This window comes from Pristiophorus japonicus, chromosome 3 (genome assembly GCF_044704955.1).
Source record: "Pristiophorus japonicus isolate sPriJap1 chromosome 3, sPriJap1.hap1, whole genome shotgun sequence".
In the NCBI taxonomy this organism is placed as follows: domain Eukaryota; kingdom Metazoa; phylum Chordata; class Chondrichthyes; family Pristiophoridae; genus Pristiophorus; species Pristiophorus japonicus.
The window spans coordinates 244,290,795-244,318,122 of NC_091979.1; the positions used below are offsets into that span (position 1 = coordinate 244,290,795).

The 27,328-nt window shown below is 43.6% G+C and overlaps 1 protein-coding gene across 1 annotated transcript in view; it reads left to right on the forward strand.

The window, feature by feature from the left end:
• The window catches only part of LOC139260205 (alpha-centractin), a 58,885-nt gene that overhangs the window by 24,846 nt on the left and 6,711 nt on the right, over nt 1–27,328 (forward strand). The window contains exons 3-8 of the mRNA XM_070876485.1: nt 5,980–6,055; nt 7,722–7,847; nt 13,532–13,656; nt 16,564–16,780; nt 17,249–17,341; nt 19,709–19,883. Coding sequence (XP_070732586.1) covers nt 5,980–6,055; nt 7,722–7,847; nt 13,532–13,656; nt 16,564–16,780; nt 17,249–17,341; nt 19,709–19,883 — 812 coding nt within the window. The remainder of the gene's footprint in view (nt 1–5,979; nt 6,056–7,721; nt 7,848–13,531; nt 13,657–16,563; nt 16,781–17,248; nt 17,342–19,708; nt 19,884–27,328) is intronic.

Sequence of the window (27,328 nt, forward strand, 5' to 3'; positions counted from 1 at the left end):
AGGCGGGCCAGCTGTCAAAATGGCCGTGATCCACTCGAGCCCGTCTCCTTGTGAATTTCACAAGTGCCGGCTCTGGCTGCGAATTGCATACCCGGTACTAAGCGGCGTGTCAGCCAATTGAGATAGTTAAGAAGTTGCTTAAAGCTATTTTAAGCAGCATTTTTCCAGGTCCTAACCATTTTACCAAATTTTTTACGAGGTTCCCGTCCCTCGAGAATCACGTCACGTTAGTGTGTTGGGTTCTCAACAAGTCCGATTGGTTTGACTAGTTGACGGCTGCAGAAGTGGTATAAAAGCTGCCATTTCACAGCTGTTCAATTTCAATCTTAGAAGTTGGAGCCTTCAGAATTTGGAATAAACTTTTCAGCTTTATGGAGGTTTGAAGAGTTTGCAATGAGCGCTCGATCCAGTGTCACCTCCTTGGAACAACCTCTCTCACCATTGACAGATCACTTCTGTCATCTAGGGGAGACTAGAACTAGGGGGCACAGACTCAAAATAAGGGGGAGCCAATTTAAAACCGAGTTGAGAAGGAATTTCTTCTCCCAGAGGGTTGTGAATCTGTGAAATTCTCTGCCCAAGGAAGCAGTTGAGGCTAGCTCATTGAATGTATTCAAATCACAGATAGATTTTTAACCAATAAGGGAATTAAGGGTTATGGGGAGCGGGCGGGTAAGTGGAGCTGAATCCACGGCCAGATCAGCCATGATCTTGTTGAATGGCGGAGCAGACTCGAGGGGCTGGATGGCCTACTCCTGTTCCTAATTCTTATGTTCTTACGGTTAAGGGGATCAAGGGCCATGGAGAGAAAGCAGGAAATGGGTACTGAGGGAATGATCAGCCATGATCTTGTTGAATGGCGGTGCAGGCTCGAAGGGCCGAATGGCCTACTCCTGCATCTATTTTCTATGTTTCTGTCTCCACTTCAGCTGCCGTCTATTCCATCAGCATCGGTGCCTTTGAAAAAACCTCATCTTGGTCCTCAGAATCACACCACGCTCAGCCCTAACACCAACATCACTAGGCTCACTTGGCACACTAGCATCATCAACAACAACAACAGCACCAACCTTCTCTGCAATCCTCTGATGCTGCATAGGACACAGGGCATCAGCACCCGACCGCATTGCTGCTCGGGAGGCCAGGGATGGCCTCACCAGCGCCAGATTTACTTCACTTGACGTTGTACACCCTGGCTGCCACATGATGTGCCAGGTTGGCATCACCCCACACCAAGACGATAAAGCATCCCTACAATGCCGAAGCCATTCCTTGCACACTCATCGCCATTGGGAGGGGGGTACCGTTATGTCTCACCATTCACTGCAACTCACTAAACCACTTCCAAAGGTGCACGCACACAGATCTGTCCAAGAAGGCAAAGTGTTGAAATTAAAGATTTCAATGTTTGACGACCCATGAGCAGAAACTTTACATTAGCATTGGTGATAACACCCAAGTGTCTACCCTTGTGTGTGGTGTTAGTTGATATGATTGGATGAGGGTGAGTGTGAGGGGTGACTAGTGAGATGTGATAATGTAGATAGAGGGAGAGGGATGGGTGGAGGTACAAGGTAAGTTGGTGTGAGTAAGGATGTACAAGAGCAGGGTAGGTAAGTCAGTGTTGGGGATATGATGAGTGGCACAGCAGGATGAGGTTGAGTGGCTTTGCAGTAATGTTTTGTGATCGACTGAGATCATTGAAAGGTTTGTGTCCGGCTGATGATATCCCTGCTGTGCAATGTGCGTTGGTGTCCTGGAGAGGTCTCTTCCACCCATGGGAAGGGAAGAGGATGAAAGCTGGCTGGCAGTGACTCTGGGGACGGGGCAGCGGAGATCGGGAGTGGTGCGAGCGACACCGTAGTTTCTGTGTGCTCCACATTCGGGACAGTTTTAAAAAAAAAAAAAAAATTTCATAACCTTTTTAGACCGCTGGTTTTGCTGCTTTAGGCCCGAGAAAATTGTGAGCAGCATGTATGGGAAAAGATCCTGAAACCTGGCGATGGTTCCTAGATTTGCATTGGAGGAAATGGGCCTAGCTCTGGTTTAGGGGGTATGCCCCGGACGACTCCGGGGCACTCTTGCCTATTTGGCATTCGGGCTTTCCTGGTATGGAATGAACGTGTGCACACAACGTGCTATATTGGACCCTTATGCGCCTGTTTTTAGCCCAGAAACTGGGCACTGCACAATCCAATTTCTGGGCCATGGTTTTTATTCTGGTTTCTGTCCATAAAGGACCATATTTCTGAAAATCAGTTTCACAACATGCTGCAGTGAGATTTAAATTGTGTCCTCAAAATATATTGCTTATTTTGAATGAATGGATTCCTCAAATTTCTTGTTATCAGGAGCAGACTGCGATAGGGGAGTTGGGAGTTGGACCCACTGGAGGATAAGAAGTTATTCTTTTGAGAATTTAGCTGCCAGGGATTTGACATTGATGGAAATGGAGCATCTGTGTTGCTCTTTATGTCTACAAAGGTGTAACTGACATACCATCAATAATGTATTGACCTTTAACTTGCACTGTATTACTCATTAACAGCAACTATAAATTTCTACACTGCATGGGGAAATTTATCAAAACTGAAATATATTTACGAGCTCCCCGAACAGCTCCTTCCTTCCAAAGGAGAGAGGAACTATGTGTTGTCTCATGGACTTGGGTAGATACAAAAAGTGGAAGGTCACCTTCTCACCAGCTCGTCCACGATCTATCATAGAATGATACAGCACAGCAGGAGGCCATTCAGCCCATTGTGCCTGTGCCAGCTCTTTGAAAGAGCTCTCCAATTAGTCCCCTTCCCCATAACCCTGAAAATTTTTCCCCTTCAAGTAATTAAGGCCAATGGTATCTTGGCCTTTATTGCAAAGGAGATGGAGTATAAAAGCAGGGAAGTCTTGCTACAGCTATACAGAGTATTGGTGAGGCCACACCTGGAATACTGTGTGCAGTTTTGGTTTCCATATTTACAAAAGGATATACTTGCTTTGGAGGCAGTTCAGAGAAGGTTCACTAGGTTGATTCCGGAGATGAGGGGGTTGACTTATGAGGAAAGGTCAAGTAGGTTGGGCTTATACTCATTGGAATTCAGAAGAATGAGAGGTGATCTTATCGAAACGTATAAGATTATGAGGGGGCTTGACAAGGTGGATGCAGACAGGTTGTTTCCACTGATGGGGGAGTCTAGAACTAGGGGGCATGATCTTAGAATAAGGGGCCGCCCATTTAAAACTGAGATGAGGAGAAATTTCTTCTGAGGGTTGTAAATCTATGGAATTCACTGCCTCAGAGAGCTGTGGAAGCTGAAACATTGAATAAATTTAAGACAGAAATAGACTGTTTCTTAAACTATATGGGGTTATTGGAGCGGGCGGAGAAGTGGAGCTGAGTCCATGATCAGATCAGCCATGATCTTAATGAATGGCGGAGCAGGCTCGAGGGGCCGTAGAGCCTACTCCTGTTCCTATTTCTTATGTTCTTATTTGCTTATTATTTAGCCAATTCTTTTTTGAATCTGCTTCTACCACCCTTTCAGGCAGTGTATTCCAGATCATCATAACTTGCTGCATAAACATATTCCTCCTCATCTTGCCTTTGGGTTCTTTTGCCAGTTACCTTAAATCTGTGGCCACCATCAGTATTTTCCTGCATGGCGGAGAATGGGAACGCAACACATAGCGAACTATTGGCAAAATAGTTATAACTACTGAACGGGCTGGGGCTCTTTTTATTCTAGAAAAAGAAGGCCGAGGGGTGACCTAATAGAGGTCTTTTAAAATTATGAAGGAGTTTGATAGGATAGATGTAGAGAAGATGTTTCCACTTGTGGGGGTGTCCAAAAACTAGGGGTCCTAAATATGCAAGTCATTAATAAATCGAATTCAGGAGAAACTTCTTTACTCAGAGTGGTTAGAATGTGGAACTCGCTACCACAAAGTGAGTTGAGGCGAACAGCGTAAATGCATTTGATGGGTAAGCTAGATAAACACATGAAGGAGAAAGGAATAGAAATATATGTTGATTGCGTTAGGGACAGTAAGGTGGGTGGTGGCTCGTGGGGAGCATAAACACCGGCATGAATGGCTTGTTTCGTGCTGTAAATTCTATGTAATGTTATTGTGCTTTTGTATTTTAAGATGTAAATTCAAAAGTAAGCATTTTTTATGAAAGTAATTGTGCGGTCATCTGCCTTCTAATTGGGATTTAAAAATATAAACATTGTACTATGGAGCTCAAACTTAAGTCCGAGAAACCACAGAAGGAAAGGCCCAGTACCTGGCATAGTTACTGGTCTTCAGTTTTTAAAAAATTCAGGTCTATCAATAAGAGAAATGAAAGAGACATTACTAAATTCCCACCCATTCCCCCATGCTTTCACATATTGAAGATAATTTGGCGTGGGGGTGTGTGGGGGGAAGGCTACCTTTGGTAGAAATTTAGTACAGTAAGCATTTACTGGACATCAGAATACATTCACTGGTTCACCAGCCTAGTAGTAATCCCATTTCCACTATATGTTGCTAAATATAGTAGCCTTGGTCAAGCGGAGCACCGTTAATTCTTGGTGTTCTAAAGAGTATTCAGCCTTGTTTCCTCTGTGATATGTACTGTACATATTTGTGTACAAGACTAGAAATTTTACCTCAAACCGTATGGGGTTAAAAGTCAGGTATTTGCAAATTACGTCCTTCAGGTTTTCTTCCAAGAAAAACAATTTTACCAAAGACTCTGTATCCACAGGAGCACCATACCAGTGTCTTCTCTTAGGCAGTCCCTCGGAGTCGAAGATGACTTGTTTCCACACTAATATGAGTTCTCGGGTGACTGATGAGACCAATGCAGGATCTACAGTCTCTGTCACAGGTGAGGCAGGAGGTGGTTGAAGGGACGGGTGGATGGTGTGCTTGGGTTGTCGAGCGCTTCTTTCACTGTTTGCGCTTGGCTTCCCAGCAAAGAGACTCGAGATGTTCGGCGCCCTCCTGGATGCTTCTCCTCTACTTTGAGCGGAATTGGGCCAGGGATTCTCAGGTGTCGATGGGGATGTTGCACTTTTTCAAGAAGGCTTTAAGGGTGTTCTTGAAGCCCACCTGGGACTCGCTTGCCGTGTCTGAGCTCTGAGTCGAGCGCTTGTTTTGGGAGTCTAGTATCGGGCATGCGGACGATATGGTCCGCCCAACGGAGCTGATCGAGCGTGGTCAATGCTTCGATGCTGGGGATGTTGGCCTAAATGAGAAAACTGATGGTGCGCCTATCCTGCCAATGGATTTGCAGGATATTGCGGCAGCAGCGTTGGTGGTACTTTTCCAGTGCTTTGAGGTGCCTACTGTACATAGTCCGTGTTTCTGAAGCATATAGGAGGGCGGGTATCACTACTGCTCTTTAAACCATGAGCTTGGTGCCAGGTTTGCGATCCTGTCTTCAAACACTTTCTTCCGAAGGCCGCACTGACGCACTGAAGGCGGTGTTTGACTTCGTCATCGACGTCTTGTTGACAGTAGGCTCCCAAGGTATGGAAAGTGGTCCACATTGTCCAAGGCCTCGTCATGGATCTTGATAATCGGGGGGCAGTACTGTGTGGTGGGGGCAGGTTGGTAGTGTGACCCCATCAGCAATAACTGTTGGCTTTTGCTCTGCTCTGCTTCTCCAGCGGGAAATGTAAAGGCACATTTAAATGACAGCTTTCCCTTCAATTGCTTTCCCTTCAATTGCAGTCCCTGTTCCCACAGCTGGTGAGAATTTTGGTGGATAGCAATATTGATCTCTTTAAATATGAGTCATGGATTTTTCAAAATACATTTTGAATGGAAACTGTCTTATGAGCCATCTTAAATGCAAGTATGTATGGTATTTGAAATTAAATGTACTATATTTGGATTATATTGATACTTTGTTTTATTTGTATTGATCCAACATTATGAAGCTAAAAATCAAAATGCTTTTCAATCCAAGTAATTCTGAAATATTTATTTCAGTGTGGGAAGGCCCAAGCATGTACGCGTCATGGCTGGTGCCCTGGAGGGAGATATTTTCATCGGACCAAAAGCTGAGGTACTTTTCAATTTAATTGGTTTTAAAAACGTTACTTTCACTGCAATTTTGGGTGAATGTTCTGCTTTCTGAGGTGCTCAGCATCTGTGTCAAAGAACACTCTTCCTATCCAGCATCAGCATCAAGCATTCCCAGGTCCGGTTCATTAGAACAAAGGGAATGATGGCGTGATTTGATAAATGGTGTTTAAAATTATGAAGGGATGGGACAGAATAGACGGGAATAGATTGTTTCCAGTGATTGAGTGGTGTAGAATTAGGGAACATAAATATAAAATGAAATGCAAGAGATTGGGGACAGAGAGCAGTAGCAACATTTTTTACATAAAAGGTTTTGAGACTGTGGCATGCACAACCAAAGGAGTTAGTGATTGAAGAAACTGTTGCCATTTAAGAATTGGTTCGATAGGTGGTATGAAGGAAAGGGAAATAAAGGGATTGTGGGAACAGTAGGCATGTGGTATTAGGACTACTACTCATGTCAAGGATAAACACCAACATGTATTAGTTGGGTCAAACGCTATGTTTCTGTGTAATTCTATACAGGTAAAGCATAGCTTGATAATAAGCTGAAGCTGCCTCTACATAACAATGGGCCTAAAGATCATGGCCCGGATTTTGCGGTGGGTAATGATGACGAACTGTCAGCATTGCCGTCATTACCCCTCCGCAACTGAGCATAACTTCAAGATTAAGCGCATGCACGACTAAATGCGAAAATCCTGAAGTTGCGGTCAGCCATTCACTGCGCTGTGGAACTCCCCAGAGCTGGCAATCAACGAAATTAGTTGAACTAATGAAAAATTAAGCTTTTCCACTATAATAACGCTGTTAAACACCCCATAAAAAGTTACACCATGTTGGAATAGGTATGACTGCTGAACAGTTGTTCTGGCCCTGAAAAACTAATTTTATATTTGTGGGGAATGTCAAATTTCTCCATTATTATAGAAAATAATTAGAATTTTTAAATAATAAAATATATTTTGTAATTTTCTTTAAAAGTTTGTTTTGATATTTCTGCTTCTACCTTAACCCCATGTGTGCGTCCCAATCTTTATTTTACTCTCCAAAATTTTTTTAAGTGAATTGAATCAGTGCTTTTTATTTCTTGATTTGCTGTCGGTGAAAATTCTTCAATGTGATTGGCTGCTTAGACTGCTGCTTCTCTCCACTGGATTTCACTTTTGACAGCGCGACAATCAATTTAACGTTGAGAAAGCTAAAGTTCTCACCACAGAGATCGCGAGATGTTTGTCGCAGCTTTCTTTGAGCTCAGTGGCGATTGCCATCACTTGGTAGCTGTCCGCAAATTCCGGGCCAATCATGTCAACATTATGATCTCAGTATAAGCATGAAAGCTACTGAATCCCTTGATTGAATTACTTACAGAATAACAGATTTATGTGGGAGAATTACAAGGATATAGTTTCAATGAAGGGTTCAGGTGAAATCATAAAGCATGAAAGCAAAGCTGGAGAAACTCATTAAAATGGCCAGTGGCAGACGTGAAAAAATAATTTAGGAAGGTGACAAACTAGAACCATAGCAAGGAATATGTGTGTAATTACTGTAAGTTTCTCTTATCCCACATTATATTAAATATTGGCAGCAGAGGAACTGTGACATTTTACCACAATAAATCACATTGTGTTTTGATTGATTAGGAACACAGGGGCCTGTTAACAATCAGGTATCCAATGGAGCATGGAATTGTGAAAGACTGGAACGATATGGAACGGATCTGGCAGTACGTGTATTCCAAAGACCAGCTCCAGACTTTCTCTGAAGAGGTGAGGTGGATATTTTCAGCATGAAATCTTTCAACTCTTCGGTTAGTTGTATCATTTTGCCATATTTACTTTACACATAATTTAATGATGAAAAAAACAGAAGTGTTTTTTACATACTTGTATGTTTCAGTGGTACTCACATCTCTCTTAGGCAGTCCCTTGGAGTCGAGGATGACTTGCTTCCACACTAATATGAGTTCTCAGGTGACTGATGAGACCAATGCGGGATCTCCAGATTCTGTCACAGGTGGGGTAGACGGTGGTTGAAGGGATGGGAGGACGGGGTGCTTGGGTTGTCGTGTGCTCCTTCCGCTGTTTGCCAGGAGCATGTGGAAGCCAAGCGCAAAGAGACTCGAGGTGTTCGGCACCTTCCCAGATGCTTCTCCTCCACTTTGAGTGCAAACTGTACAGGTGGTAAGGCCACACCTGGAGTATTGTGTACAGTTTTGGTCTCCTAACCTGAGGAAGGACATTCTTGCTATTGAGGGAGTGCAGCGAAGGTTCACCAGACTGATTCCCGGGATGGCGGGACTGACCTATCAAGAAAGATTGGATCAACTGGGCTTGTATTCACTGGAGTTCAGAAGATGAGAGGGGACCTCATAGAAACGTTTAAAATTCTGATGGGTTTAGACAGGTTAGATGCAGGAGGAATGTTCCCAATGTTGGGGAAGTCCAGAACCAGGGGTCACAGTCTAAGGATAAGGGGTAAGCCATTTAGGACCGAGATGAGGAGAAACTTCTTCACCCAGAGAGTGGTGAACCTGTGGAATTCTCTACCACAGAAAGTTGTTGAGGCCAATTCACTAAATATATTCAAAAAGGAGTTAGATGAAGTCCTTACTACTAGGGGGATCAAGGGGTATGGCGAGAAAGCAGGAATGGGGTACTGAAGTTGCATGTTCAGCCATGAACTCATTGAATGGCGGTGCAGGCTCGAAGGGCCGATTGGCCTACTCCTGCACCTATTTTCTATGTTTCTAGGTGGTAAACTCACATACTGTACAGGTGGTAAACACATACTGTACAGGTGGTAAACTCTCATACCGTACAGGTGGCAAACATTGCTAGGAAATGCACATGCTTTTGACTTCTACTTCTGAGGCCTTAACTTTCAGCATCTCTGGCACAAGTTATAAATGTTTGGCAGAATAAATGGCATTAAATCAGACAAAAATGCGAAGACTATATCTCTTTGCGTTTGCTTTATTTCCCCCAAAGCACTTAATGAGTTTGGCACATTAAAAACAAATACATGATTCTTTCTCGGGTCATGATTTTGCACTTGTGCGAATGGCACAACAAAACGCTTTGTTCCCTTTTTCTGCCATTTTCTCGTTCTGCTCTCCTGAAGGAGTTAACTTCTTGCTGGGATGTGGTTCCACGAGCACTAGTTGGCTTTTGGCACCTAGCCCAAGTGGTCACGCTTCATAGATGAGCCTAAACAATAAGTATTAGCAGGGCATTCAGTTTTGAGTGCATCATCGCCAAGTCCTTGCCTCTCTTGAAATTTGCACGTGCTCCAGCACACTTGGCTGGATAGCAATTGGGATTGGAAACCTTGACTAACTCTTGATTTTTTATTAAATAAAGGAATTTCAGGCCCTCTGTCTGCTGTTTCTGTCCCACTCTGTTGCCCGTGCTGCTTGCATACTTGCTCTCTTTCAGTCACACGCTCTGCCTTTGTTTACTATTACCCACACCCTCCCTCCCAGGGCTTGCACTTTCCCAACCAAGAGGACCAGGTGGAATCTGTTGCTGAGTCTCGAAAGAGCTCTGTGAAAGTGGCATAGAATTACTGGCCCTCTGATGCATATGTTTTTTTATTATAGCTCTTCTTCCTCCTTGTGGGGAACTTCTAGCCTCTCGCTTGCTGTCACAAAGAGACAACAAACATGGGTGATGTATATCTTACTGTGCGGGCAATCAGATGCAAGTCTTTGACCCATCACTCAGTGCTGTAGCAGTATTACCATGCTGTCCTATTTCAAATTAGCTTTTTTTTAAAAACAATACAGCTAGCGATTACTCACCAAATGCAGACTGCTGTTATTCTTCAGAAAGATTAACCAAAATGAAACTTATTGTAGATTGTAAAATTATCATGTTCCTTTTTATTAAGTTTTTAAAAAATATACAGGTGCAGCGTCGAAAATTCGGAGTTCCGGAATCCGGAAAATGTTCCGGAATCCGGACCCCCTGCCTCAGGCCGCTGCCGACCTCTCCCCCACCTCGGGCCGACCCTCTCCCCACCCCCTGCTGCCGCTCGGCCACCCAACCCCTCTTCCCCTCCCCTACCTACCTACCTTTGCCCAGGCGTTTCCGGACTCGGGACGTCGGAAAGATGTTCTGAAGTCTGAAAATACACTGAATCTGGAGCGGCCTCAGTCGAAAGTCTTCCGGATTTTCAACACTGTACCTGTATGCAGAAACAAGATGAAATTCAATTATAATGGGCTATGTCTCTATTCTGTACAGAGCACGGTCCCTCTGTTTTTCACCTTTGGTCTCCTGGTTGAACAGGCAGGTGACCTGCTTCCAAGGATCCACCAGTGTTGCTCTGAACTGGCTGGTAGTTTATGTGCAAGAGTAGGCCTCTTTTATTTTTACACCGATTTTTTTTTTTTTTTTTTATCTGAGCGTATACGTATCCTTCACCTGGCACCTTGTCAAAGCAATTCACCCGAGAACCAGAACGCAGCAATTTAACAACAACAACTTGTATTTAGATAGCGCCTTTAACGTAGTGAAATGTCCCAAGGCGCTTCACACGAGTATTATGAGATTAAAAAATTGTCACCGAGCCACATAAGGAGAACTTGGGGCATGTGACCAAACGCTTGGTCAAAGAGGTAGATTTTAAGGAGTGTCTTGAAGGAGGATAGCGAGGCGGAGAGATTTAAGCCGGGAATTCCAGAGTTTAGAGCCAAGGCAACAGAAGGCACGGCCACCAATGGTTGAGCAATTATAATCTAGAATGCTGTCGAGGGCAGAATCAGAGGAGCGCAGACATCTCGGGGCGGGGGTTGGCGGGGGGGGAGGGCAGGTTGTTGGTTGGGGGAGTGCGGGGCGGGGGGACGGAGTTGGGGGGATGGGGCGGGTGTTGAGGGGGGAGGGCGGGGCGGGGGTTGAGGGGGGAGGACGAGGGCAGGGTGGGGGTGAAGGGTAGGGGCGAGGGCAGGGTGGGGGGGAGGGAGGGGTTGGGGGGGAAGGGGTGGGGGTTTGGGGGGGCCTGGAGGAGATTACAGAGATAGGGAGGGGCGAGGCCATGGAGGGATTTGAAAATAAGGATGAGAATTTTGAAATCAAGTCAGTGGAAGCCAATGTAGGTTAGCGAGCACAGGGGTGATGGGTGAGCGGGACTTGGTGCGAGTTAGTACACAGGCAGCTGATTTTTGGATCACCTCTAGTTTACCTAGGGTAGAATGTTGGAGGACAGCCAGGAGTGCATTGAAATAGTCAGGTCTAGAGGTAACAAAAGCATCATCATCATCATATGCAGTCCCTCGAAATCGAGGAAGACTTTCTTCCACTCTAAAAGTGAGTTCTCAGGTGATTGTACAGTCCAATACGGGAATTACAGTCTCTGTAACAGGTGGGATAGACAGTGCTTGAAGAAAAAGGTGGGTGGGGAGTCTGGTTTTCTGCAGGATCCTTCCACTGTCTGCGTTTGGTTTCTGCATGCTCTCGGCGATGAGACTCGAGATGCTCAGCGCCCTCCTGGATGGTCTTCCTCCACTTAGGGCAGTCTTGGGCCAGGGATTCCCAGGTGCCAGTGGGAATGTTGCATTTTATCAAGGAGGCTTTGAGGGAGGCTTGAAACGTTTCCTCTGCCCATCTGGGGCTTGCTTGCCGTTTAGCAGTTCCAAATAGAGCGTTTGCTTTGGGAGTCTTGCGTCGGGCATGCGGACAATGTGGCCTACCCAACGGAGCTGGTCGAATGTGGTCAATGCTTCAATGCTGGGGTTGTTGGCCTGATCGAGAACACTAACGTTGTGCGTCTATCCTCCCAGGTAATTTGCACGATCTTGCGGAGGCAGCGCTGGTGGTACTTCTCCAGCGCTTTGAGGTGTCTGCTGTATATGGTCCATGTCTCTGAGCCATATAGGAGGGCGGGTATCACCACTGCCCTGTAGACCATAAGCTTGGTGCCAGACTTGAGATCCTGGGCTTCAAACACTCTCCTCCCCAGACGACCGAAGGCTGCGCTGGCACACGAGGCGGTGTTGGACCTCGGAATCGACGTCCGCCCCTGCTGACAGCTGGCGCCCGAGACATGGAAAACGGTCCATGCCGTCCAAGGCCACGTCTTACTCTCAACAAGCTCCCCTCCCCGCTGGAGTGGAACTAAACTATCAAACCAATGGGAACCTGTTCAACCTTCGTCACCTCCAGGCTACATCCAAGGTCGTCCCATCCTCTGTCATTGAACTACAGTATGCGGACGACGCTTGTGTCTGCGCACATTCAGAGGCCGAACTCCAAACCATCGTCAACATCTTCACCGAGACGTTACACTAAACATCCGTAAGACAAAGATCCTCCACCAACCTGACCCCGCCTCACAAAGGCATGGATGAGGGCTTCAGCAGCAGATGAGCTGAGGCAAGGGTGGTGACGGGTGATGTTACGGAGGTGAAATAGGCGGTCTTAATTATGCTGCGGATATGTGGTCAAAAGCTCATTTCAGGGTCAAATATGGCACCTAGGTTGCGAAGGGACTGGTTCAGCCTCAGACAGAAGTTGAGGCGAGGGATGGAGTCGGTGGCTAGAGAACGGAGTTTGTCATGGGAACCGAAAACACTGGCTTTGGTCTTCTCGATATTCAATTGGAGAAAAGATAGAAACTGCATCCCAGTGCAGATGTGGAGCTGCACGGTGCTTTATTGCCTTATTTTTGGTTATTTATTAAAACTGGATTTTTAGTCACGCCACTCTATATTTCCAGATATTTATTTTGTGTGGAACTGACCCAAAAATAGTGTTAGTCTTTCCTGCTTTTCGTTGGAGAGTACAGCAGTAGCTGTACCTCAAATAAAGAACTCTTTATGATTGGGAATCCTGCATTTAGTCTGTTCACAGTAATAAAACCTGGCTCAACTTTGATTTAGAGTACTGGTTTCAGCGACATTCCATGTGTTTGAATATGAATGTTAATTAATCTGCCTTTTTAATAATTGGCTAAATTGGAATGTTGTTTCAGTAGTGCTAATCATTTACTGCTACACTGAAATATTCACTGTTCATAACCACCAAAAACTATCCTACCCACCTGCAGTGTAATTTTCTGCTTGGCAGTACATATGGCCCATATTTCCTGTTCAGTCACACAACCTTAGTTTTCTTTTGTAATTGTTCAATGTCTTAAATAGTTACTTTGTCAGCATGATTTCTCTTGCCCTGCGAACTATATCATGCATTTATTTTGCCAGTAAATGTTAGTCACTTGCTGGGTGGGATTTTATCCTATTAAGGAAATTGCCTTTTAGAAAGGAAATTGGATTACGTGAACTTCGTTGAAAATCGACGCAAACTTTTTAGTGGAATCATCAAACAACTTTTTATTTTAAACGAGTGTATTTTGGCAGTTTGAATTGTACAGTACTACATTTACGGAGCATGTGAGAATCTACTTTGTTAATTGAAAAGGCAATGACATGTATTTTCTCTCATCTCTTTCCCAGCATCCAGTACTCCTCACAGAGGCGCCTCTGAACCCGAGGAAAAACCGTGAACGTGCTGCCGAGGTTTTCTTCGAGACTTTCAATGTCCCTGCTTTGTTCATCTCAATGCAGGCAGTACTTAGTCTGTTAGTATTTCAGATTCAGAAATGCACAAATCATTGAAATGTAACCTGAGTTCTTTCCTTGCCTTTTGTATTGCCCGGTCAAAGGATTTCTTCCAGTGTCTGTCGAGCCATTTTTGTTTTGTGTGTGCTTCCCCCCCTCCCCCCATCATTTTTGTATTTTTCTCTGTCAATAAGATACGAGTGGTAGGCAGTGACAGAAACATTATTCTTCCCTCTTGTAGACTACAAACATGCCTTTATTTATTTTTCTTTCTTGGATAGTGTTGGTTTGATGGGAAGTGAAACCCATACTTATTAAGAAAGATTGGTGTTTAAATTGGTTCTGCTGGCAATTGCAGCCAGGGCTTCTCCAAGTCCAAAGCATGCTTCCTAAAAACATTAACAAAGAAACCTAATCTGATTTGGATCATACAGATTTTATTTCTCTCATTCTTGCCAATTTTCTCCCCTCTACTCTTCTCCTGAAAGCTGTTGGGTAATGTTCCATGAGTACAGGTCACCCTCTGGTACTTGCTCAAATGCAGATTATTATTTGAGAGTCTTAATAAGTTTTGGCGGGCAATTTGACTGCAGATAGTGTCCGAGCCGAGTGCTTTACCAGCAAGGATTGCTGGATTAACATCAGAGGATGCTGGCTGGTTTGATTTTTGTATCTCTTTTTTCCCCCCCCACCCCCGTCCTTTTCTAACCAATGGTAAACTTGAGGTAATCCAAAACTCTGCTGCCCGTGTCCTAACTCACCAAGTATCGTTCACCCAGCACCCCTGTGCTCATTGACCTACATTGGATCCAGATGAAGCAACACCTCGATTTCTAAAATTCTCATCCTTGTTTTTAAATCCCTCCATGGCCTCGCTATCTCTGTAATCTCCTCCAGCCCCACAAACCACCGAGATATCTGTGCTCCTCCGATCCTGCCCTCTTGAGCATCCCTGATTATAATCGCTCAACCATTGGTGGCCGTGCCTTCAGCTGCCTCGGCCCTAACCTCTGGAATTCCATCCCTAAACCTCTCTGCCTCTCTCCCTCTCTTTCCTCCTTTAAGACGCTCCTTAACACTTACCCGTTTGACCAAGCTTTAGGTGTTCTGCCCTGCTATCTCCTTATGTGGCTCAGTATAAAGCCTTGTTTGATAATGCTCCTGTGAAACGCCTTGGGACGTTTTACTATTTTAAAGGCGCTATGTAAATACAAGTTGCTGTTGCTTTCAGCTGACGTTCACCAACTCCACATAGACTGTGGATTGAACCTAGGCCATCCCTGGCCTGTACACTCCAGTTCTTTACTACATTAAACCCCAATTTATTTATTTTTTATATAGAATCTGTTTGAACTTGTATTTAAATTTAACATTTGATTGATTTTAAGAGATGTGCATTTTCAGACTACTAGAAAGGCTTCTTTTCAAATGGACCAAAGAGTAACTTGTGTTGTTCAGACATTCGTTGGTAAAGCTGAACCAATTTCATATTGGTGTAATGCAATCTTTCTCCAGTACCCGGTAGTACAGAATGCTAAAATATTACCATACACACTGTAATGTATTTGCTTCATGGGTTCTTTGCTTAGCATTCATAGCAACATATTGCTTTTAAGAACTAGTTGGTTTATTAACAAAGATTTAACAATCACACTACACATTACCAGTTTATCCACTAGGCTCACAACCGCATGCCTCATCATGGATGACCTAGTCCCAACTAACTGGGGTTTTATTAAGTCTTGTGAACATCACGTGACTGGCTAAGTCACTCACAATGCAACCGCTCTACCAACCTGTGAGCATACTCATAGGTGCATAAATTACAACAACTAAGTACTGACAAGATAAGGGCAGATGAAGAAGGCTTTTCAGCCCAATTGATCTCATCCTTCCAGAATGATAAATTGTATCTATTGTGTTCCTAACACACATGAGGCTGCACACAAGGGTTAAAGTAACAATGACCTCAGTCCTTAATAAGACACTCCAGAGTGAGGAACAGGCCTTAGGGGCCGGCTTATATACAGTGCTCCCAAGGAATGCTGGGATCCCTTGGGACTTCAGGGGATGAGCTCCCTGGTGGCGGAACATGGGAGTGCATGCTTTACAGATACACAACAGTATCAACCCATTCGAGCTTTTAATCATCAACCAGGAAGTGAGGAGCTCAGAGAATGGCATGCCCTCAGTGCTGCACTGGTATCCTACCGACACCTGGGAATCCCTGGCCAAAGACCGCACTAAGTGGAGGAAGAGCATCCGGGAGGGCGCTGAGGACCTCGGGTCTCGTCGCCGAGAGCATGCAGAAAATAAGCACAGACAGCGGAAGGAGCATGCGGCAAACCAGACTCCCCACCCACCCATTCTTCTAACGACTGTCTGTCCCACCTGTGACAGAGACTGTAATTCCCATATTGGACTGTACAGTCACCTGAGAACTCACTTTTAGAGTGGAAGCAAGTCTTCCTCGATTTCGAAGGACTGCCTATGATGATGATGATGACTGGATTGTCAACCTGGATTATGTGCTCAAGTCCTGGCAGGGCTCGAAGCTGCAATTTTTTTGCACAGCTGAGAGTTCTCCCAACTGAACCAAGCTGCTGTTCATCAGCACGGGGTCTTTCACTCTTCATTTACTCACAAATGTGCTACCATTAGGAGAAAAATCAGTTTAGAAGGCGTGTCAAGTTGTTTCCAAATATCTCTTGAGAGGTAACCCAAGAGGGGGATGGGCAGTAGGGTCGTCTTATTGCTGAGGTTATGTTTATTGAAGCACCCAGAAAAAGGAGATTTATTTTTGAATCACTTGTGGAAACAAATGCGTTTCATCTGCTTTATCTGGGTTGGGAAACTCATTGGATTATTCAAATTTTAATACACTTGGTTTACTTACCAATGGATTTCTCTTCTCTACTTTACTGAAGGTATGCTACAGGTAGAACTACAGGTGTGGTGTTGGATTCAGGCGATGGAGTCACGCATGCAGTTCCTATCTATGAAGGGTTTGCAATGCCGCATTCTATCATGAGGATTGACATTGCTGGACGTGATGTGTCTCGCTATTTACGTCTGTTCCTTAGAAAGGAAGGATATGATTTTCATACATCGTCAGAATTTGAGATTGTGAAAACAATCAAAGAGGTAGAATCTTATATTTTTATTATGTACATAAATTGATTCAGTTTTACTGTTAATTTGCATGAAGTGCAGGGAATATGTTCTCATTTTGTAATTTAAACAAATAAACTTCTTTCATTTACCTGAATCACTACAAAGGTTATTTTTGCTATTTTAAAATTAAAAATGTATTTTTAATGTAGCAAATATTAACAAATTATGGCTCTGATCTCTGCAAAGAGGTGTGGATGTTTGATTAATAGGTAGTGTGACAGTGCCGATTCAGAAAGTAAGGCCTAATGGTCTTCTTGCTTCACCAGTTGGCTGCCTGCTCAATTTCCTTATGGAGAGTTCTGAATTTATTCATCATGTAAAATAATGACTGACTATAATTGTCCTCTTTCTTTGAGAACCAATGTTTAAAATTGTTACTTTAATTTTTAATGTGCGTTTCTGGGAAACGACCTGCCAGTTTGTCTTTGTGTTTTGCAGCGTGCCTGTTACCTGTCAATAAATCCACAAAAAGATGAAACACTCGAGACCGAGAAAGCCCAGTACATCCTGCCTGATGGAAGCACAATTGAAGTAAGGCACCAATCTCAATTCATGCATGGTAGCTAATGCTGCTTGCTCAAGTTAAATCAAAACAGAAGGACAAGGGGGCACAGGTTCAATCTGGCACAAGGCAGAATAATGGATTTCCAGGTAGGATAATGGAGGCAGAAACCTGGGAATAATTTAAGAATCAGTTGGATGCAGTGACGCCGGCGGGGGTAGGGGGGGATTGTATGTTTTTTATTTCTGGAAAGATGAGCTTCCTCATCCATATGTTATCTTATGATCTTGTGACCATCAGACATTCGTTTACTAAGTGGCTCTTTCCTGCACTCTTTAGAAGTGGAGGAATTGAGTAATATTGTTTAAATATCATGGCATCATTACAGAAAATGTTGATCATTTCCTTCCCTTCTCCCTCCACCCACTGTGCCGCAGAAGGAATAGATTTGTGTTGTGATGTAAGAACCTCAGAAATAGGAGAAGGATTAGGCCATATGTCCCATCAAACCTGCTCTACCATTCAATAAGATCATGGCTGATCTGCCTCAACTCCACCATCCCGCACTATCCCCATATCCCTAGATTCACCTAATATCCAAAAATCTATCAATCTCTGTCTTGAATATACTCAACGACTCAGCATCCACAGCTCTCTGGGGTGGAGAATTCCAAAGATTCACAACCCTTTGAGTGAAGAATTTTCTCAGTCCTAAATGGCCGACCCCTTATTCTGAGACTGTACCCCCCTCTCTCCTGCCTCCCCCTCCCCACCTCGAGTTTTTGACTCCCAGCCTTGGAAAATGACCTCCCATGATCTATCCATCAAGACCCTTAAGAATTTTGTGTTACAATGAGATCAGCTCTCATTCTTAAACTCTAGGGAATATCGACATAATCTCCTCAATCACTCCTCATAGGACTATACCCCCCCCCCCCCCCCCCACACAATCCCAGGAATCAATCCAGTGAACATTTGTTGCACTCCCTCTAAGGCGAGTATATCCTTCTTTATGTAAGGGAACCAAAACTGTATTCAGTACTCTAGGTGTGGCCTTACCAAGGCCCTACATAATTGCAGATCATGGCTGATCTACATCAACTCCACTTCGCCCCCTGCTATCCCTTGATTCCCTTGGTGTCCAAAAATCTCTCTCTATAAGGTGAGAGCATCAAGGCTTCAAAGGCAGTGCAGAGGAGCAATGAGGCTGACCCTCCGCATCAGGGGAAGGAGCAATGAAAAATGGGGCTCTTTGCATTGAACTAAAGACATCTCACAGGGAAGACTATAGAGGTGTATATGGTAATTAATGGGATAGAGAAAGTGAACCCGGAACGATATTTTTAGATACATCACTGCCAGCAAAACATGCGGGCATAGTTTCAGGGTTGGAAGGGCATATTTAGGACTGAGGTTAGGAAGTATTTCTTTACACAGTCTGATTGACATATAGATTGAGATTCCAGAATGGTTGAAGCTAGGACACTGGATTCATTTACAAAACAGCTAGCCTGTTGTAATGGGAATTTTATGTACTTATAACTAAAGTAGCATCCTGAGTAAGCAGAGCAACCTTCAAAAGTCATATATTTGGTAGGAATTTTGACATAAATGAATTACTTAATGATGAATCCAAAAAAAACCTCCGTCATTCTCTGTTTTAATGTAATGCACCATCCAATCTGTCTGTTTTCTCTTTATTCCTAAGGTCAATTTCAGTGCCCAACACAATTAACAGCTGATTGTCCCTTCTCACCCTCCTCCATCATTAAACCAGTCATTTTACATAAATGTGCATGACTGTTGGAGCCTTAGACCGCTTACTCTTTCAGGTCTCTGCATACATTCATCATGGAACCTTGGAAACAGTAGTGTCCAAACTCTATCTACATTGGCTCCATAGTTGAGCGCCACAGAGCATTGCAGGCCAAATAATGAAGTTTAAATCCATGTTCCCATTATTTTGCAAATATCTCAAGTTGCTGATACTAACAGATCTGTGTGTTTTAATTTAGGAATTATCAACCATTGAAGCAATGACTCTAAGAACATCCCATTCCAAACTCCCATGTCCACAAAATTCAAACTAGACAGGCCAGTAAGAGATATAAGCACAAACAGAACTGAGTTGCATAGACTCTATGGCTGGCTTACCAGGGCATGCTGGCTATAGTTTCCACATTTCCACTTTAAAACTTGCCAGATGTAAATAACGGATGTATTTCTACCAGCAAAGTCAGTTTCTGAGCTCATTCATGTCTCAATTATGTTAAATTGAGACATAAATAACACTGTTGTGGCCAGCGTGAATGTCCAGAGAAATGCTTAATCCTTTTCTGATTGGTGTCCTATGTAAGCCAAGAATGTTAACGGACATATTTCTTTGCTCTTTGCAGATCGGCCCTGCGCGATTCCGGGCTCCAGAGCTGCTCTTTCGACCCGACCTAATCGGTGAAGAGTGTGAAGGAATCCATGAAGTCTTAGTTTTTGCAATCCAAAAGTCTGACATGGATCTGAGGCGAACGCTTTTCTCTAACATTGTGCTGTCAGGAGGATCAACTTTATTCAAAGGTATCCTGTTGAATTAATTCACTAAACCATTTGGGACATGCACACTGAGGTTCACCTTGGTTATACCTCTGTGAAGTTAACCTTGCTTTGTGACAAAGCTATCGAAGAACATAACTTAGGACTGAATCTTTGGAATTCTCCACTCCAGAGGGCTGTGGAGGCTCAGTCTTTAAGTATATTCAAGACAGAGATCGATAGATTTTTGGATATTAAGGGATAGGGGGATAGTGCAGGAAAATGGAATTGAGGTAGAAGATCAGCCATGAACTCATTGAATGACAGAGCAGGCTCAAGGGGCCGAATGGCCTACTCTTGCTCCTAATTCTTATGTTCTTCTGTAAAGTTATCTACACTGATGGACCACCCCATATTAAAATGCTGCACCCTCTTGCCATCATTTGCAGGCTTCATGTTCTGCATTCATCAAACTTTAAAAAAAAAATAAGCTCAATGTATTTTTTTGCTGTATAAATAGTGGTAGCACAGTGTTGCCGCACTAAGGAGCTCCAGTATGCGCATACCTTGGATGTAAGTCCGATTCCCCTTTGCCAAGTTCTTGATCTCAGCCATGCTACTGTGGGGAGGTGCTGAACAGGGGCCAGGTGCTTTTCTACAGAGAAGGAGAGTCTCCCAGCTATACTTAGTAGAGACTGTACCATTTAATTGCTGTTTTTAAAAAAAATCTTAAATGCTGTCCATAACGCAAAGTCACAGTTAACAAGCAACAGTTCATAACAACACAGCGATATGGCTGGGTGCCACTTATGGCCCTCAGAAGGCTTGCTGCTTTGTGTCTGAGCCTCCACTTGTGACCCAGCTGGTTGTGGTATGTAAGTGGGGCAGGGACTTATTCCTGTGGCCTCTCCTCTTGCTCTAAGAATCACTATTGCGAGGTATCCCCACAACAGCATGCGTAAAATCAGAAGCACACCATGTGATTAACCACAGCCAGAGACTTGGATGTTGCACTCCGTTGTACCGGCAGTAGTACAGCCTCACAACCGCCACCCCCCGCCCCCCCACCCCACCCCCCTGAGATGTCTGCGCTCCTCAAATTCTGCCCTCTCGAGCATCCCTGATTATAACTGCTCAACCATTGGTGGCCGAGCCTTCAGCTGCCTAGGCCCCAAGCTCTGGAACTCCTCCCCTAAACCTCTCCGCCTCTCCACCTCCCCACCTCTCTTTCCTCCTTAAGACACTCCTTAAAACCTACCTCTTTGACCAAGCATTTGGTCACCTGCCCTAACTTCTTGTTGTGTGGCTCGGTGTCAAATTTATGTGTTTTGTCTTATAACACTCCTGTGAAGTGCCTTGGGACATTTTACTACGTTAAAGGTGCTATATGAATACAAGTTGGTGTTGTACCCGAGTGTTGTGAGATGGCCAATGTAAAACAAAAATCAGATGTGACAACTGTACAAAGCTCCCCACATCTGGTAATCTAAGCACTTTTCTTTGATTCCTTCACTGTGTTCATGCTTGGTACTCTTTTACCCCAGTTGTACTGCATCAAGCATGGGCACATTGAAAACAACAGTGTCAGTGGGAATCCTCAGTTATACTGCCCACTGTCCTCAGTATTGATTGTGAGGAAACAGAGTTCCACGGATGTGCGGTTAAATATATATACACAAGAGTTCTCGCTGTTCAGTGACTATTCTGATGATGACCACTGACCAACTCCTTTTTTTATCTTTTGAAATATAAATACAATGGAAATCCTGAGTTTTTTTTACGCTTACATCTTAAAAGATCACCTCATTAGCTGCAGGTGCATAGCCGCTCTTTTTCAGCTGTTCTCACTACTGACGACAGATTTAATCAGCAACATTTAATTACATGTTTGGATTAGATGTGGTGGAAAAGTTCATACTGCATTGATCCAAACATGCAATATAACAGGGACATTCATCAATTCCTGGTCAATGCTGAGTAAGCTGATCTGGGGTGACCTGATCGAAGTTTTCAGGATATTAAGAGGAACAGATAGGGTAGATAGAGAGAAACTATTTACGCTGTTTGGGGATGTTAGGACTGGGGGCATAGTCTAAAAATTTAAAGTCAAACCTTTCAGGAGTCCAATTAGGAAACACTTCTACACATAAAGAGTGGTAGAAGTTTGGAGCTCTCTACCGCAAACAGCAATTGATGCTCGATCAATTGTTAATTTTAAATCCGAGATTGATAGCTTTTTGTTAACCAAAGGTAATAAGGGATATGGGCCAATGGCGGGTATTTGGAGTTAGATTGCAGATTGGCCATGATCTCATTGAATGGCAGAATCGGCTCGAGGAGCTGAATGGCCTGCTCCTGTTCCGATGTTCCAATGTGCCAGGGCTGTCGGGGTTGCTACGATTGGTCTCTGTATGCTTGCACAGCGGAGCGGGAAAAAGTCAGCCTCGGTTCCCATGACTGATCATTATCCTGTCATTTCTGCTGAAAATTTGTCATTGGTAAATGTTTGTCAAGATTGGGCACGGCTGTGATGGCCCCACAGTCAAATAGTCTGCTCGCTCTCATTGTCTAGGCTCACAAATGAAGAAATAAAGACAGACATCTTGGGAGAGAGGACCAGGAGCTGGAAGAAGTACTAATTCCCCTCTTTCTCTCCCCGCCCCCCACCACCACTCATCTCTCCGCCCAAAGAAATACTGCACTTTCTTTTTAAAAAAAAAAAAATAAACTGGCAATTCATTTTTTTTTTTAAACCGTCTTTTGTTTTAATTGTGCCATCATTGTGTGAACAGGGAAAGCAACTGTGCATCTCCTTAACCAATCTGATTGACAAATCCTTACTGAGTCATGCAGTCTAAGCCAGGAAGTGTAAGTTAAAATAGTTAATTCAATGTGAAATCATGTACAATGCAAATTAAAGAGAGGGAAAGAAAGATGGGTTTAAGAGAGAGATGTAAAAGACAGAAAGGAAAAGTAAAAAAAAAAAGTTAAATTTTTTTAAATCTCAACAATACTTAAAATCTGAAGGAATGAGACTCCACACTTGTAAAGTTAATTTTCAGAGCCAGAGAGGTTATTCGGCAGTAATTAAGACTTAGCACGGCGTTAAAAATTCACTTGCGCTTGAACAGATGTGCCCTATCTTTTTCATACGTGTTTAGTGGGTAAGTACTGCAAATTCACGCCTTACCATTTTCTACCAATGCCGAGTCTCTCAGCGAGATACCGGTATAGAGCAGCTTCTTGAGGAACAGGGCAACTTAGACAGCAGCTTTGTGATTTTTGCTTTTAGCTGCGCATGTGCAGACGCCGGAAGTTGCTGTCCGATTTACTCCTTAATAACTGAATGCTGACAGTCTCACCGTTATTTCTACTGCAAAATCCCTGGCCATTGTTGCACCTACTTCATTCAGGGTGAGTGAAATAAATATCTTCTATCGAAGCCAGTCGGCACAAAAAGCAGATATACATCTGAATAAGAAAGAAAACGCTATTTCTATCCATGTATTCCCATACCATAGTAAAAAGATGATTGAAAACTTATTATCTTTAAAAATAATTACAGAAAAAATGTCTCATGTTGCAGAAACTGCAATAATAAATGATCTTGGAGTATCTTTTACTTTCATTTTTCAGGACTAGGGAGCTATGTGCACAGTGGATTGACATATTGTTCCTCCACCTTTGTGACCTGGGTTGAGATCATCCAAGACTGGAGAGCTTTTTTTTTTTACTTTAAGGTCCAAAGTGTAATGGTTTTTGGCAATCTCAGCCCAATTCCTCGTGAACATAACCCACAGTTCAGTCCCAAGCAACTCTAAATTGGCAAACTCAAAGTCAGACGGGCGCAAAGATGGCTGGTGTAGGATGTGGAAATGTCAGTGATGCAATCGGCGATGCTTTTCCGATGGGGGTTCCCGAGGTCAAGGGGAGAAGGTTCCTTTGGTTGCTACGTGATAGCAACATTGTAAACATAGCTGGAAGATTTCCTGTGTTTGCTGTTTCCAGCTTAATTTTTGAAACGTCTTTTCCAATCGCTATGCCATGCACTTTTCCTTGACTTGGAGAAGTCTGTCTTTGCCTGTGCCTCTTGGAACTATCTGCTACATGGTGCATAAGGGCAACTATTGGTGACTTGCCCTACAGTTTCTTGGTCTTCGATCACAACCTCTCTCCTGTACCATGGGAGTGGGAATTCCAATGGAATGTTGGCCTTTATTTGTAACTAGCAGAAAAATCCTGCCTTTATTAAAATAAAATTTAACCTATTGATATCATAGCATTCTTGTCTGCTTAAAATATTTCTAAAAACATTCTCTTTCAGAGGCCTCTGTCTCTGAGAAGCCAAATTTATCTTACAGGGCTTCCCAGAACTATCACTGTATCAGTGTATGAAGAGACTCAACAGCATAGTAGACTCCCAGAAATGATAAAGGAGGAGAGAGAGGTAGAGAGGTAGAGAGGTAGAGAGGTAGAGAGGTAGAGAGGTAGAGAGGTAGAGAGGTAGAGAGGTAGAGAGGTAGAGAGGTAGAGAGGTAGAGAGGTAGAGAGGTAGAGAGGTCCAGGGCTTGGGGCCTAGACAGCTGAAGGCACAGCAGCCAGTGATGCAGTGATGAAAATCAGGAATGCTCAAGAGGCTAGAATTGGAGGAGCGCAGAGATCTCGGAGGTTTGTAGGGCTGGAAGAGGTTACAAAGATAGGGACAACGAGGCCATGGATGAGAATTTTAAAATCGAGATGTTGCTGGACCAGGAGCCAGTGTAGGTCAGCGAGCACAGGGGTGATGGGTGAGCAGGACTTGGTGCGAGCTCAGACATGGGCAGCAGCGTTTTGGATGAGCTCAAGTTTATGGAGGGAGCAAGGTGGGAGGCCGGCCAGGAGAGCGTTGGAATAATCGAGTGTAGCGGTAACCAAGGCATGGCTGAGGGTTTCAGCAGCTGACGAGCTGAGGAGGGGCAGATGGGGGTGGAAAAGGACAGTCTTGGTGATGGAGCGGATATGTATGAGGAACATATGAAAGTTGGTGGTCAAATGAACACCAGCTGTGCATCGAGCATGTTCCATATTGTTATGGTGTAACTGATAAAAACATCATCGATTTTCTACTGTTCCCCTAATTCCATGCCCCTTAATCTTCTCCAATAGTCTCCTGTGTGGCACCTTATCAAACACTTTCTGAAAGTCTGCATACACCACATCAAATGCATTTCTCCCATCCACCAAAAGAAGCCATTGAAGCCCATCCCTCTAGTACCCTGGTTCTCCCATTATATCATGCAGCTTCATTGTAATGTTTTTGCCTCTACTAGCCAGCCTAGCAGATTGTCCCAAATATTTATTGCAGCTTAAGTTTTTAAAAAATCTTCCGTACATCCGTTTTAAAACAATTTCTGTGCTTATGTGTATCTCTTGATTGATGTCGCTCTACCCTCTCCGCACCCCCACATACCCAAGAGATTTTATTAAAGGCACTATGGAAATACAATTTATTAACTTTTGTGTGTCTGGACCTATTTGCTGCCTCATTTATATTATGGGCTTACCCTATCGATACCATTTACTATTTTGTAGATCTCAGTAAGGTCTTCCTTTTAGTACTTTCTAGATTGTAGAGTTGCAGTTTCTCTAGACTTTCCTCATAGCTCAGCCCTCTTTTAAAATGCTTTGATGTAACTAAACTTTGCTTTAATAAAATTGTGTTTTTAAAAAAAAATTTAAATAAGGAGGATGAGGCAATTATTCAACATAATCACTCCCCATCTCTGCTTGCAGACTTTATTATTGACTGAATTCATCTTAAATTAAACCCATCTCTGATGTCTTTACAGAAACCATTCAAAAATAAATTGCACTATGAACAAAATGGAAAGATACATTGTAATTAGCAGGAATAAAAAACACAAAATGCTGGAAATCTCAGCAGGTCAGGCAGCATCTGCGGAGAGGAAGCAGGGTTAATGTTTCCGGTCGAGACCCGAAACATTAACTCTGCTTCCTCTCCACCGTTGCTGCCTGACCTGCTGAGATTTCCAGCATTTTCTGTTTTATTCCAGATTCCAGTATCCGCAGTATTTTGCTTTTGTAATTAACGGATGGGAAATAAGCACCGCACGTTCTAGGAGGGACGTGCGCTGTATTCCAGAGTTGAAAATCTATCACTTAAGGGTTGAATCAGTGGAAACGGTATTGCTTTAAAAGTCTGATGTGGCTCATTAACCTTTTCCTCCTTACATTATTTTTAATCAGTTGTTCCATTAAAATTAATGGACAGAAAATCCTGTTGGGGCCCACTGACCTCTTGCCCACTTACCTCCCCTCCTGAATTCCCAAGAGTCACTGCCGGCTAAAAATTAAACAAATCTATCCAACCGTTCTAAAGGAAGGCAGTGTTTACTTTGTACAGCAGGGTGGGAGGGGGAAGCAGAGGACAATGTGGGAGAGTAAATGTTCTATTTAGATTGTAAATGCTTCCAACGTGAGCAAATCCTCATAGAGACACTCTCTCCGAGAATGCTGGTTAGATTCTTAAGTAGCTTTTTCAAATAGGACTGAGCCCTTTAGACAACAATAAAAGTCCTCTGGGACTTTTTTCAGCACACCAATAAAGATAATCTGACTTTGATACATTCAGTAAAGTAGCAGACAAAAGAAGTGCCATAAGAGCAGACAGTGCCACTTAAATTGGACCATCGTGGCTCTGTTGCATAAAGCCTCTTCCATTAAAGTTGTTGTGATACCTCATTCCTTCCACCATGTGCCACTAGAGCCTTTACGTAACGTGTGAATTAATGCATCGTTTGATAAGCTTGCCGTATGACGGGGGTTTTGCGACATCGTGATACTGAGAAACAGCTCTTCAGTTGTACAGCGATGCAGTGCCCCCTGGTGCATACACCAGCAGAATGAGAACTTATAGAAAAGAGACGTCCATTTTTCTGATCGATTGTATTCTCTTCAGGTAGACCATTGGAGAGAAAAAGGCTTGATCTATTCCACAAAGCTGTCAGCAACTCCTGAAAAGTGTTTGACCATTTCTCCCAATTACGATGTGGATATCAGAAGGTTGAATGGTATCTTCCCGCGCATATCCTAGTTAGTATTTTTTGAGATATGACAGTCTTTTCCCACTCTCCTTTTCCCATTTGAATGCAAGTCAAAATTGATTGCATTTGTTTAGCTTTCTTGATGCGTCGGGGAGACACCCACACCAGCAAATGAACTCATTTTTATCATTCTCAAAGAGATTGAGTTCTGATATGTCTTAATTCAATTTTTTTCTCACAAATGCCCCATGCAGATTGTGGAAGTATAGTACTGTGCTTATAAAAGGAGGACCTTGAAACAATGTTCCCTGTAAGCTTCTGCATCGCTTGTTTCTTTTAATGCACGCCCCGTTAAATTTCTGCGCATGCGCGGTAGTTACAATGTAAAAGCCGGTGAACGGCCTGCATGGGAACTTTTCAATTACTACGTGACCATGCGTGCACCTT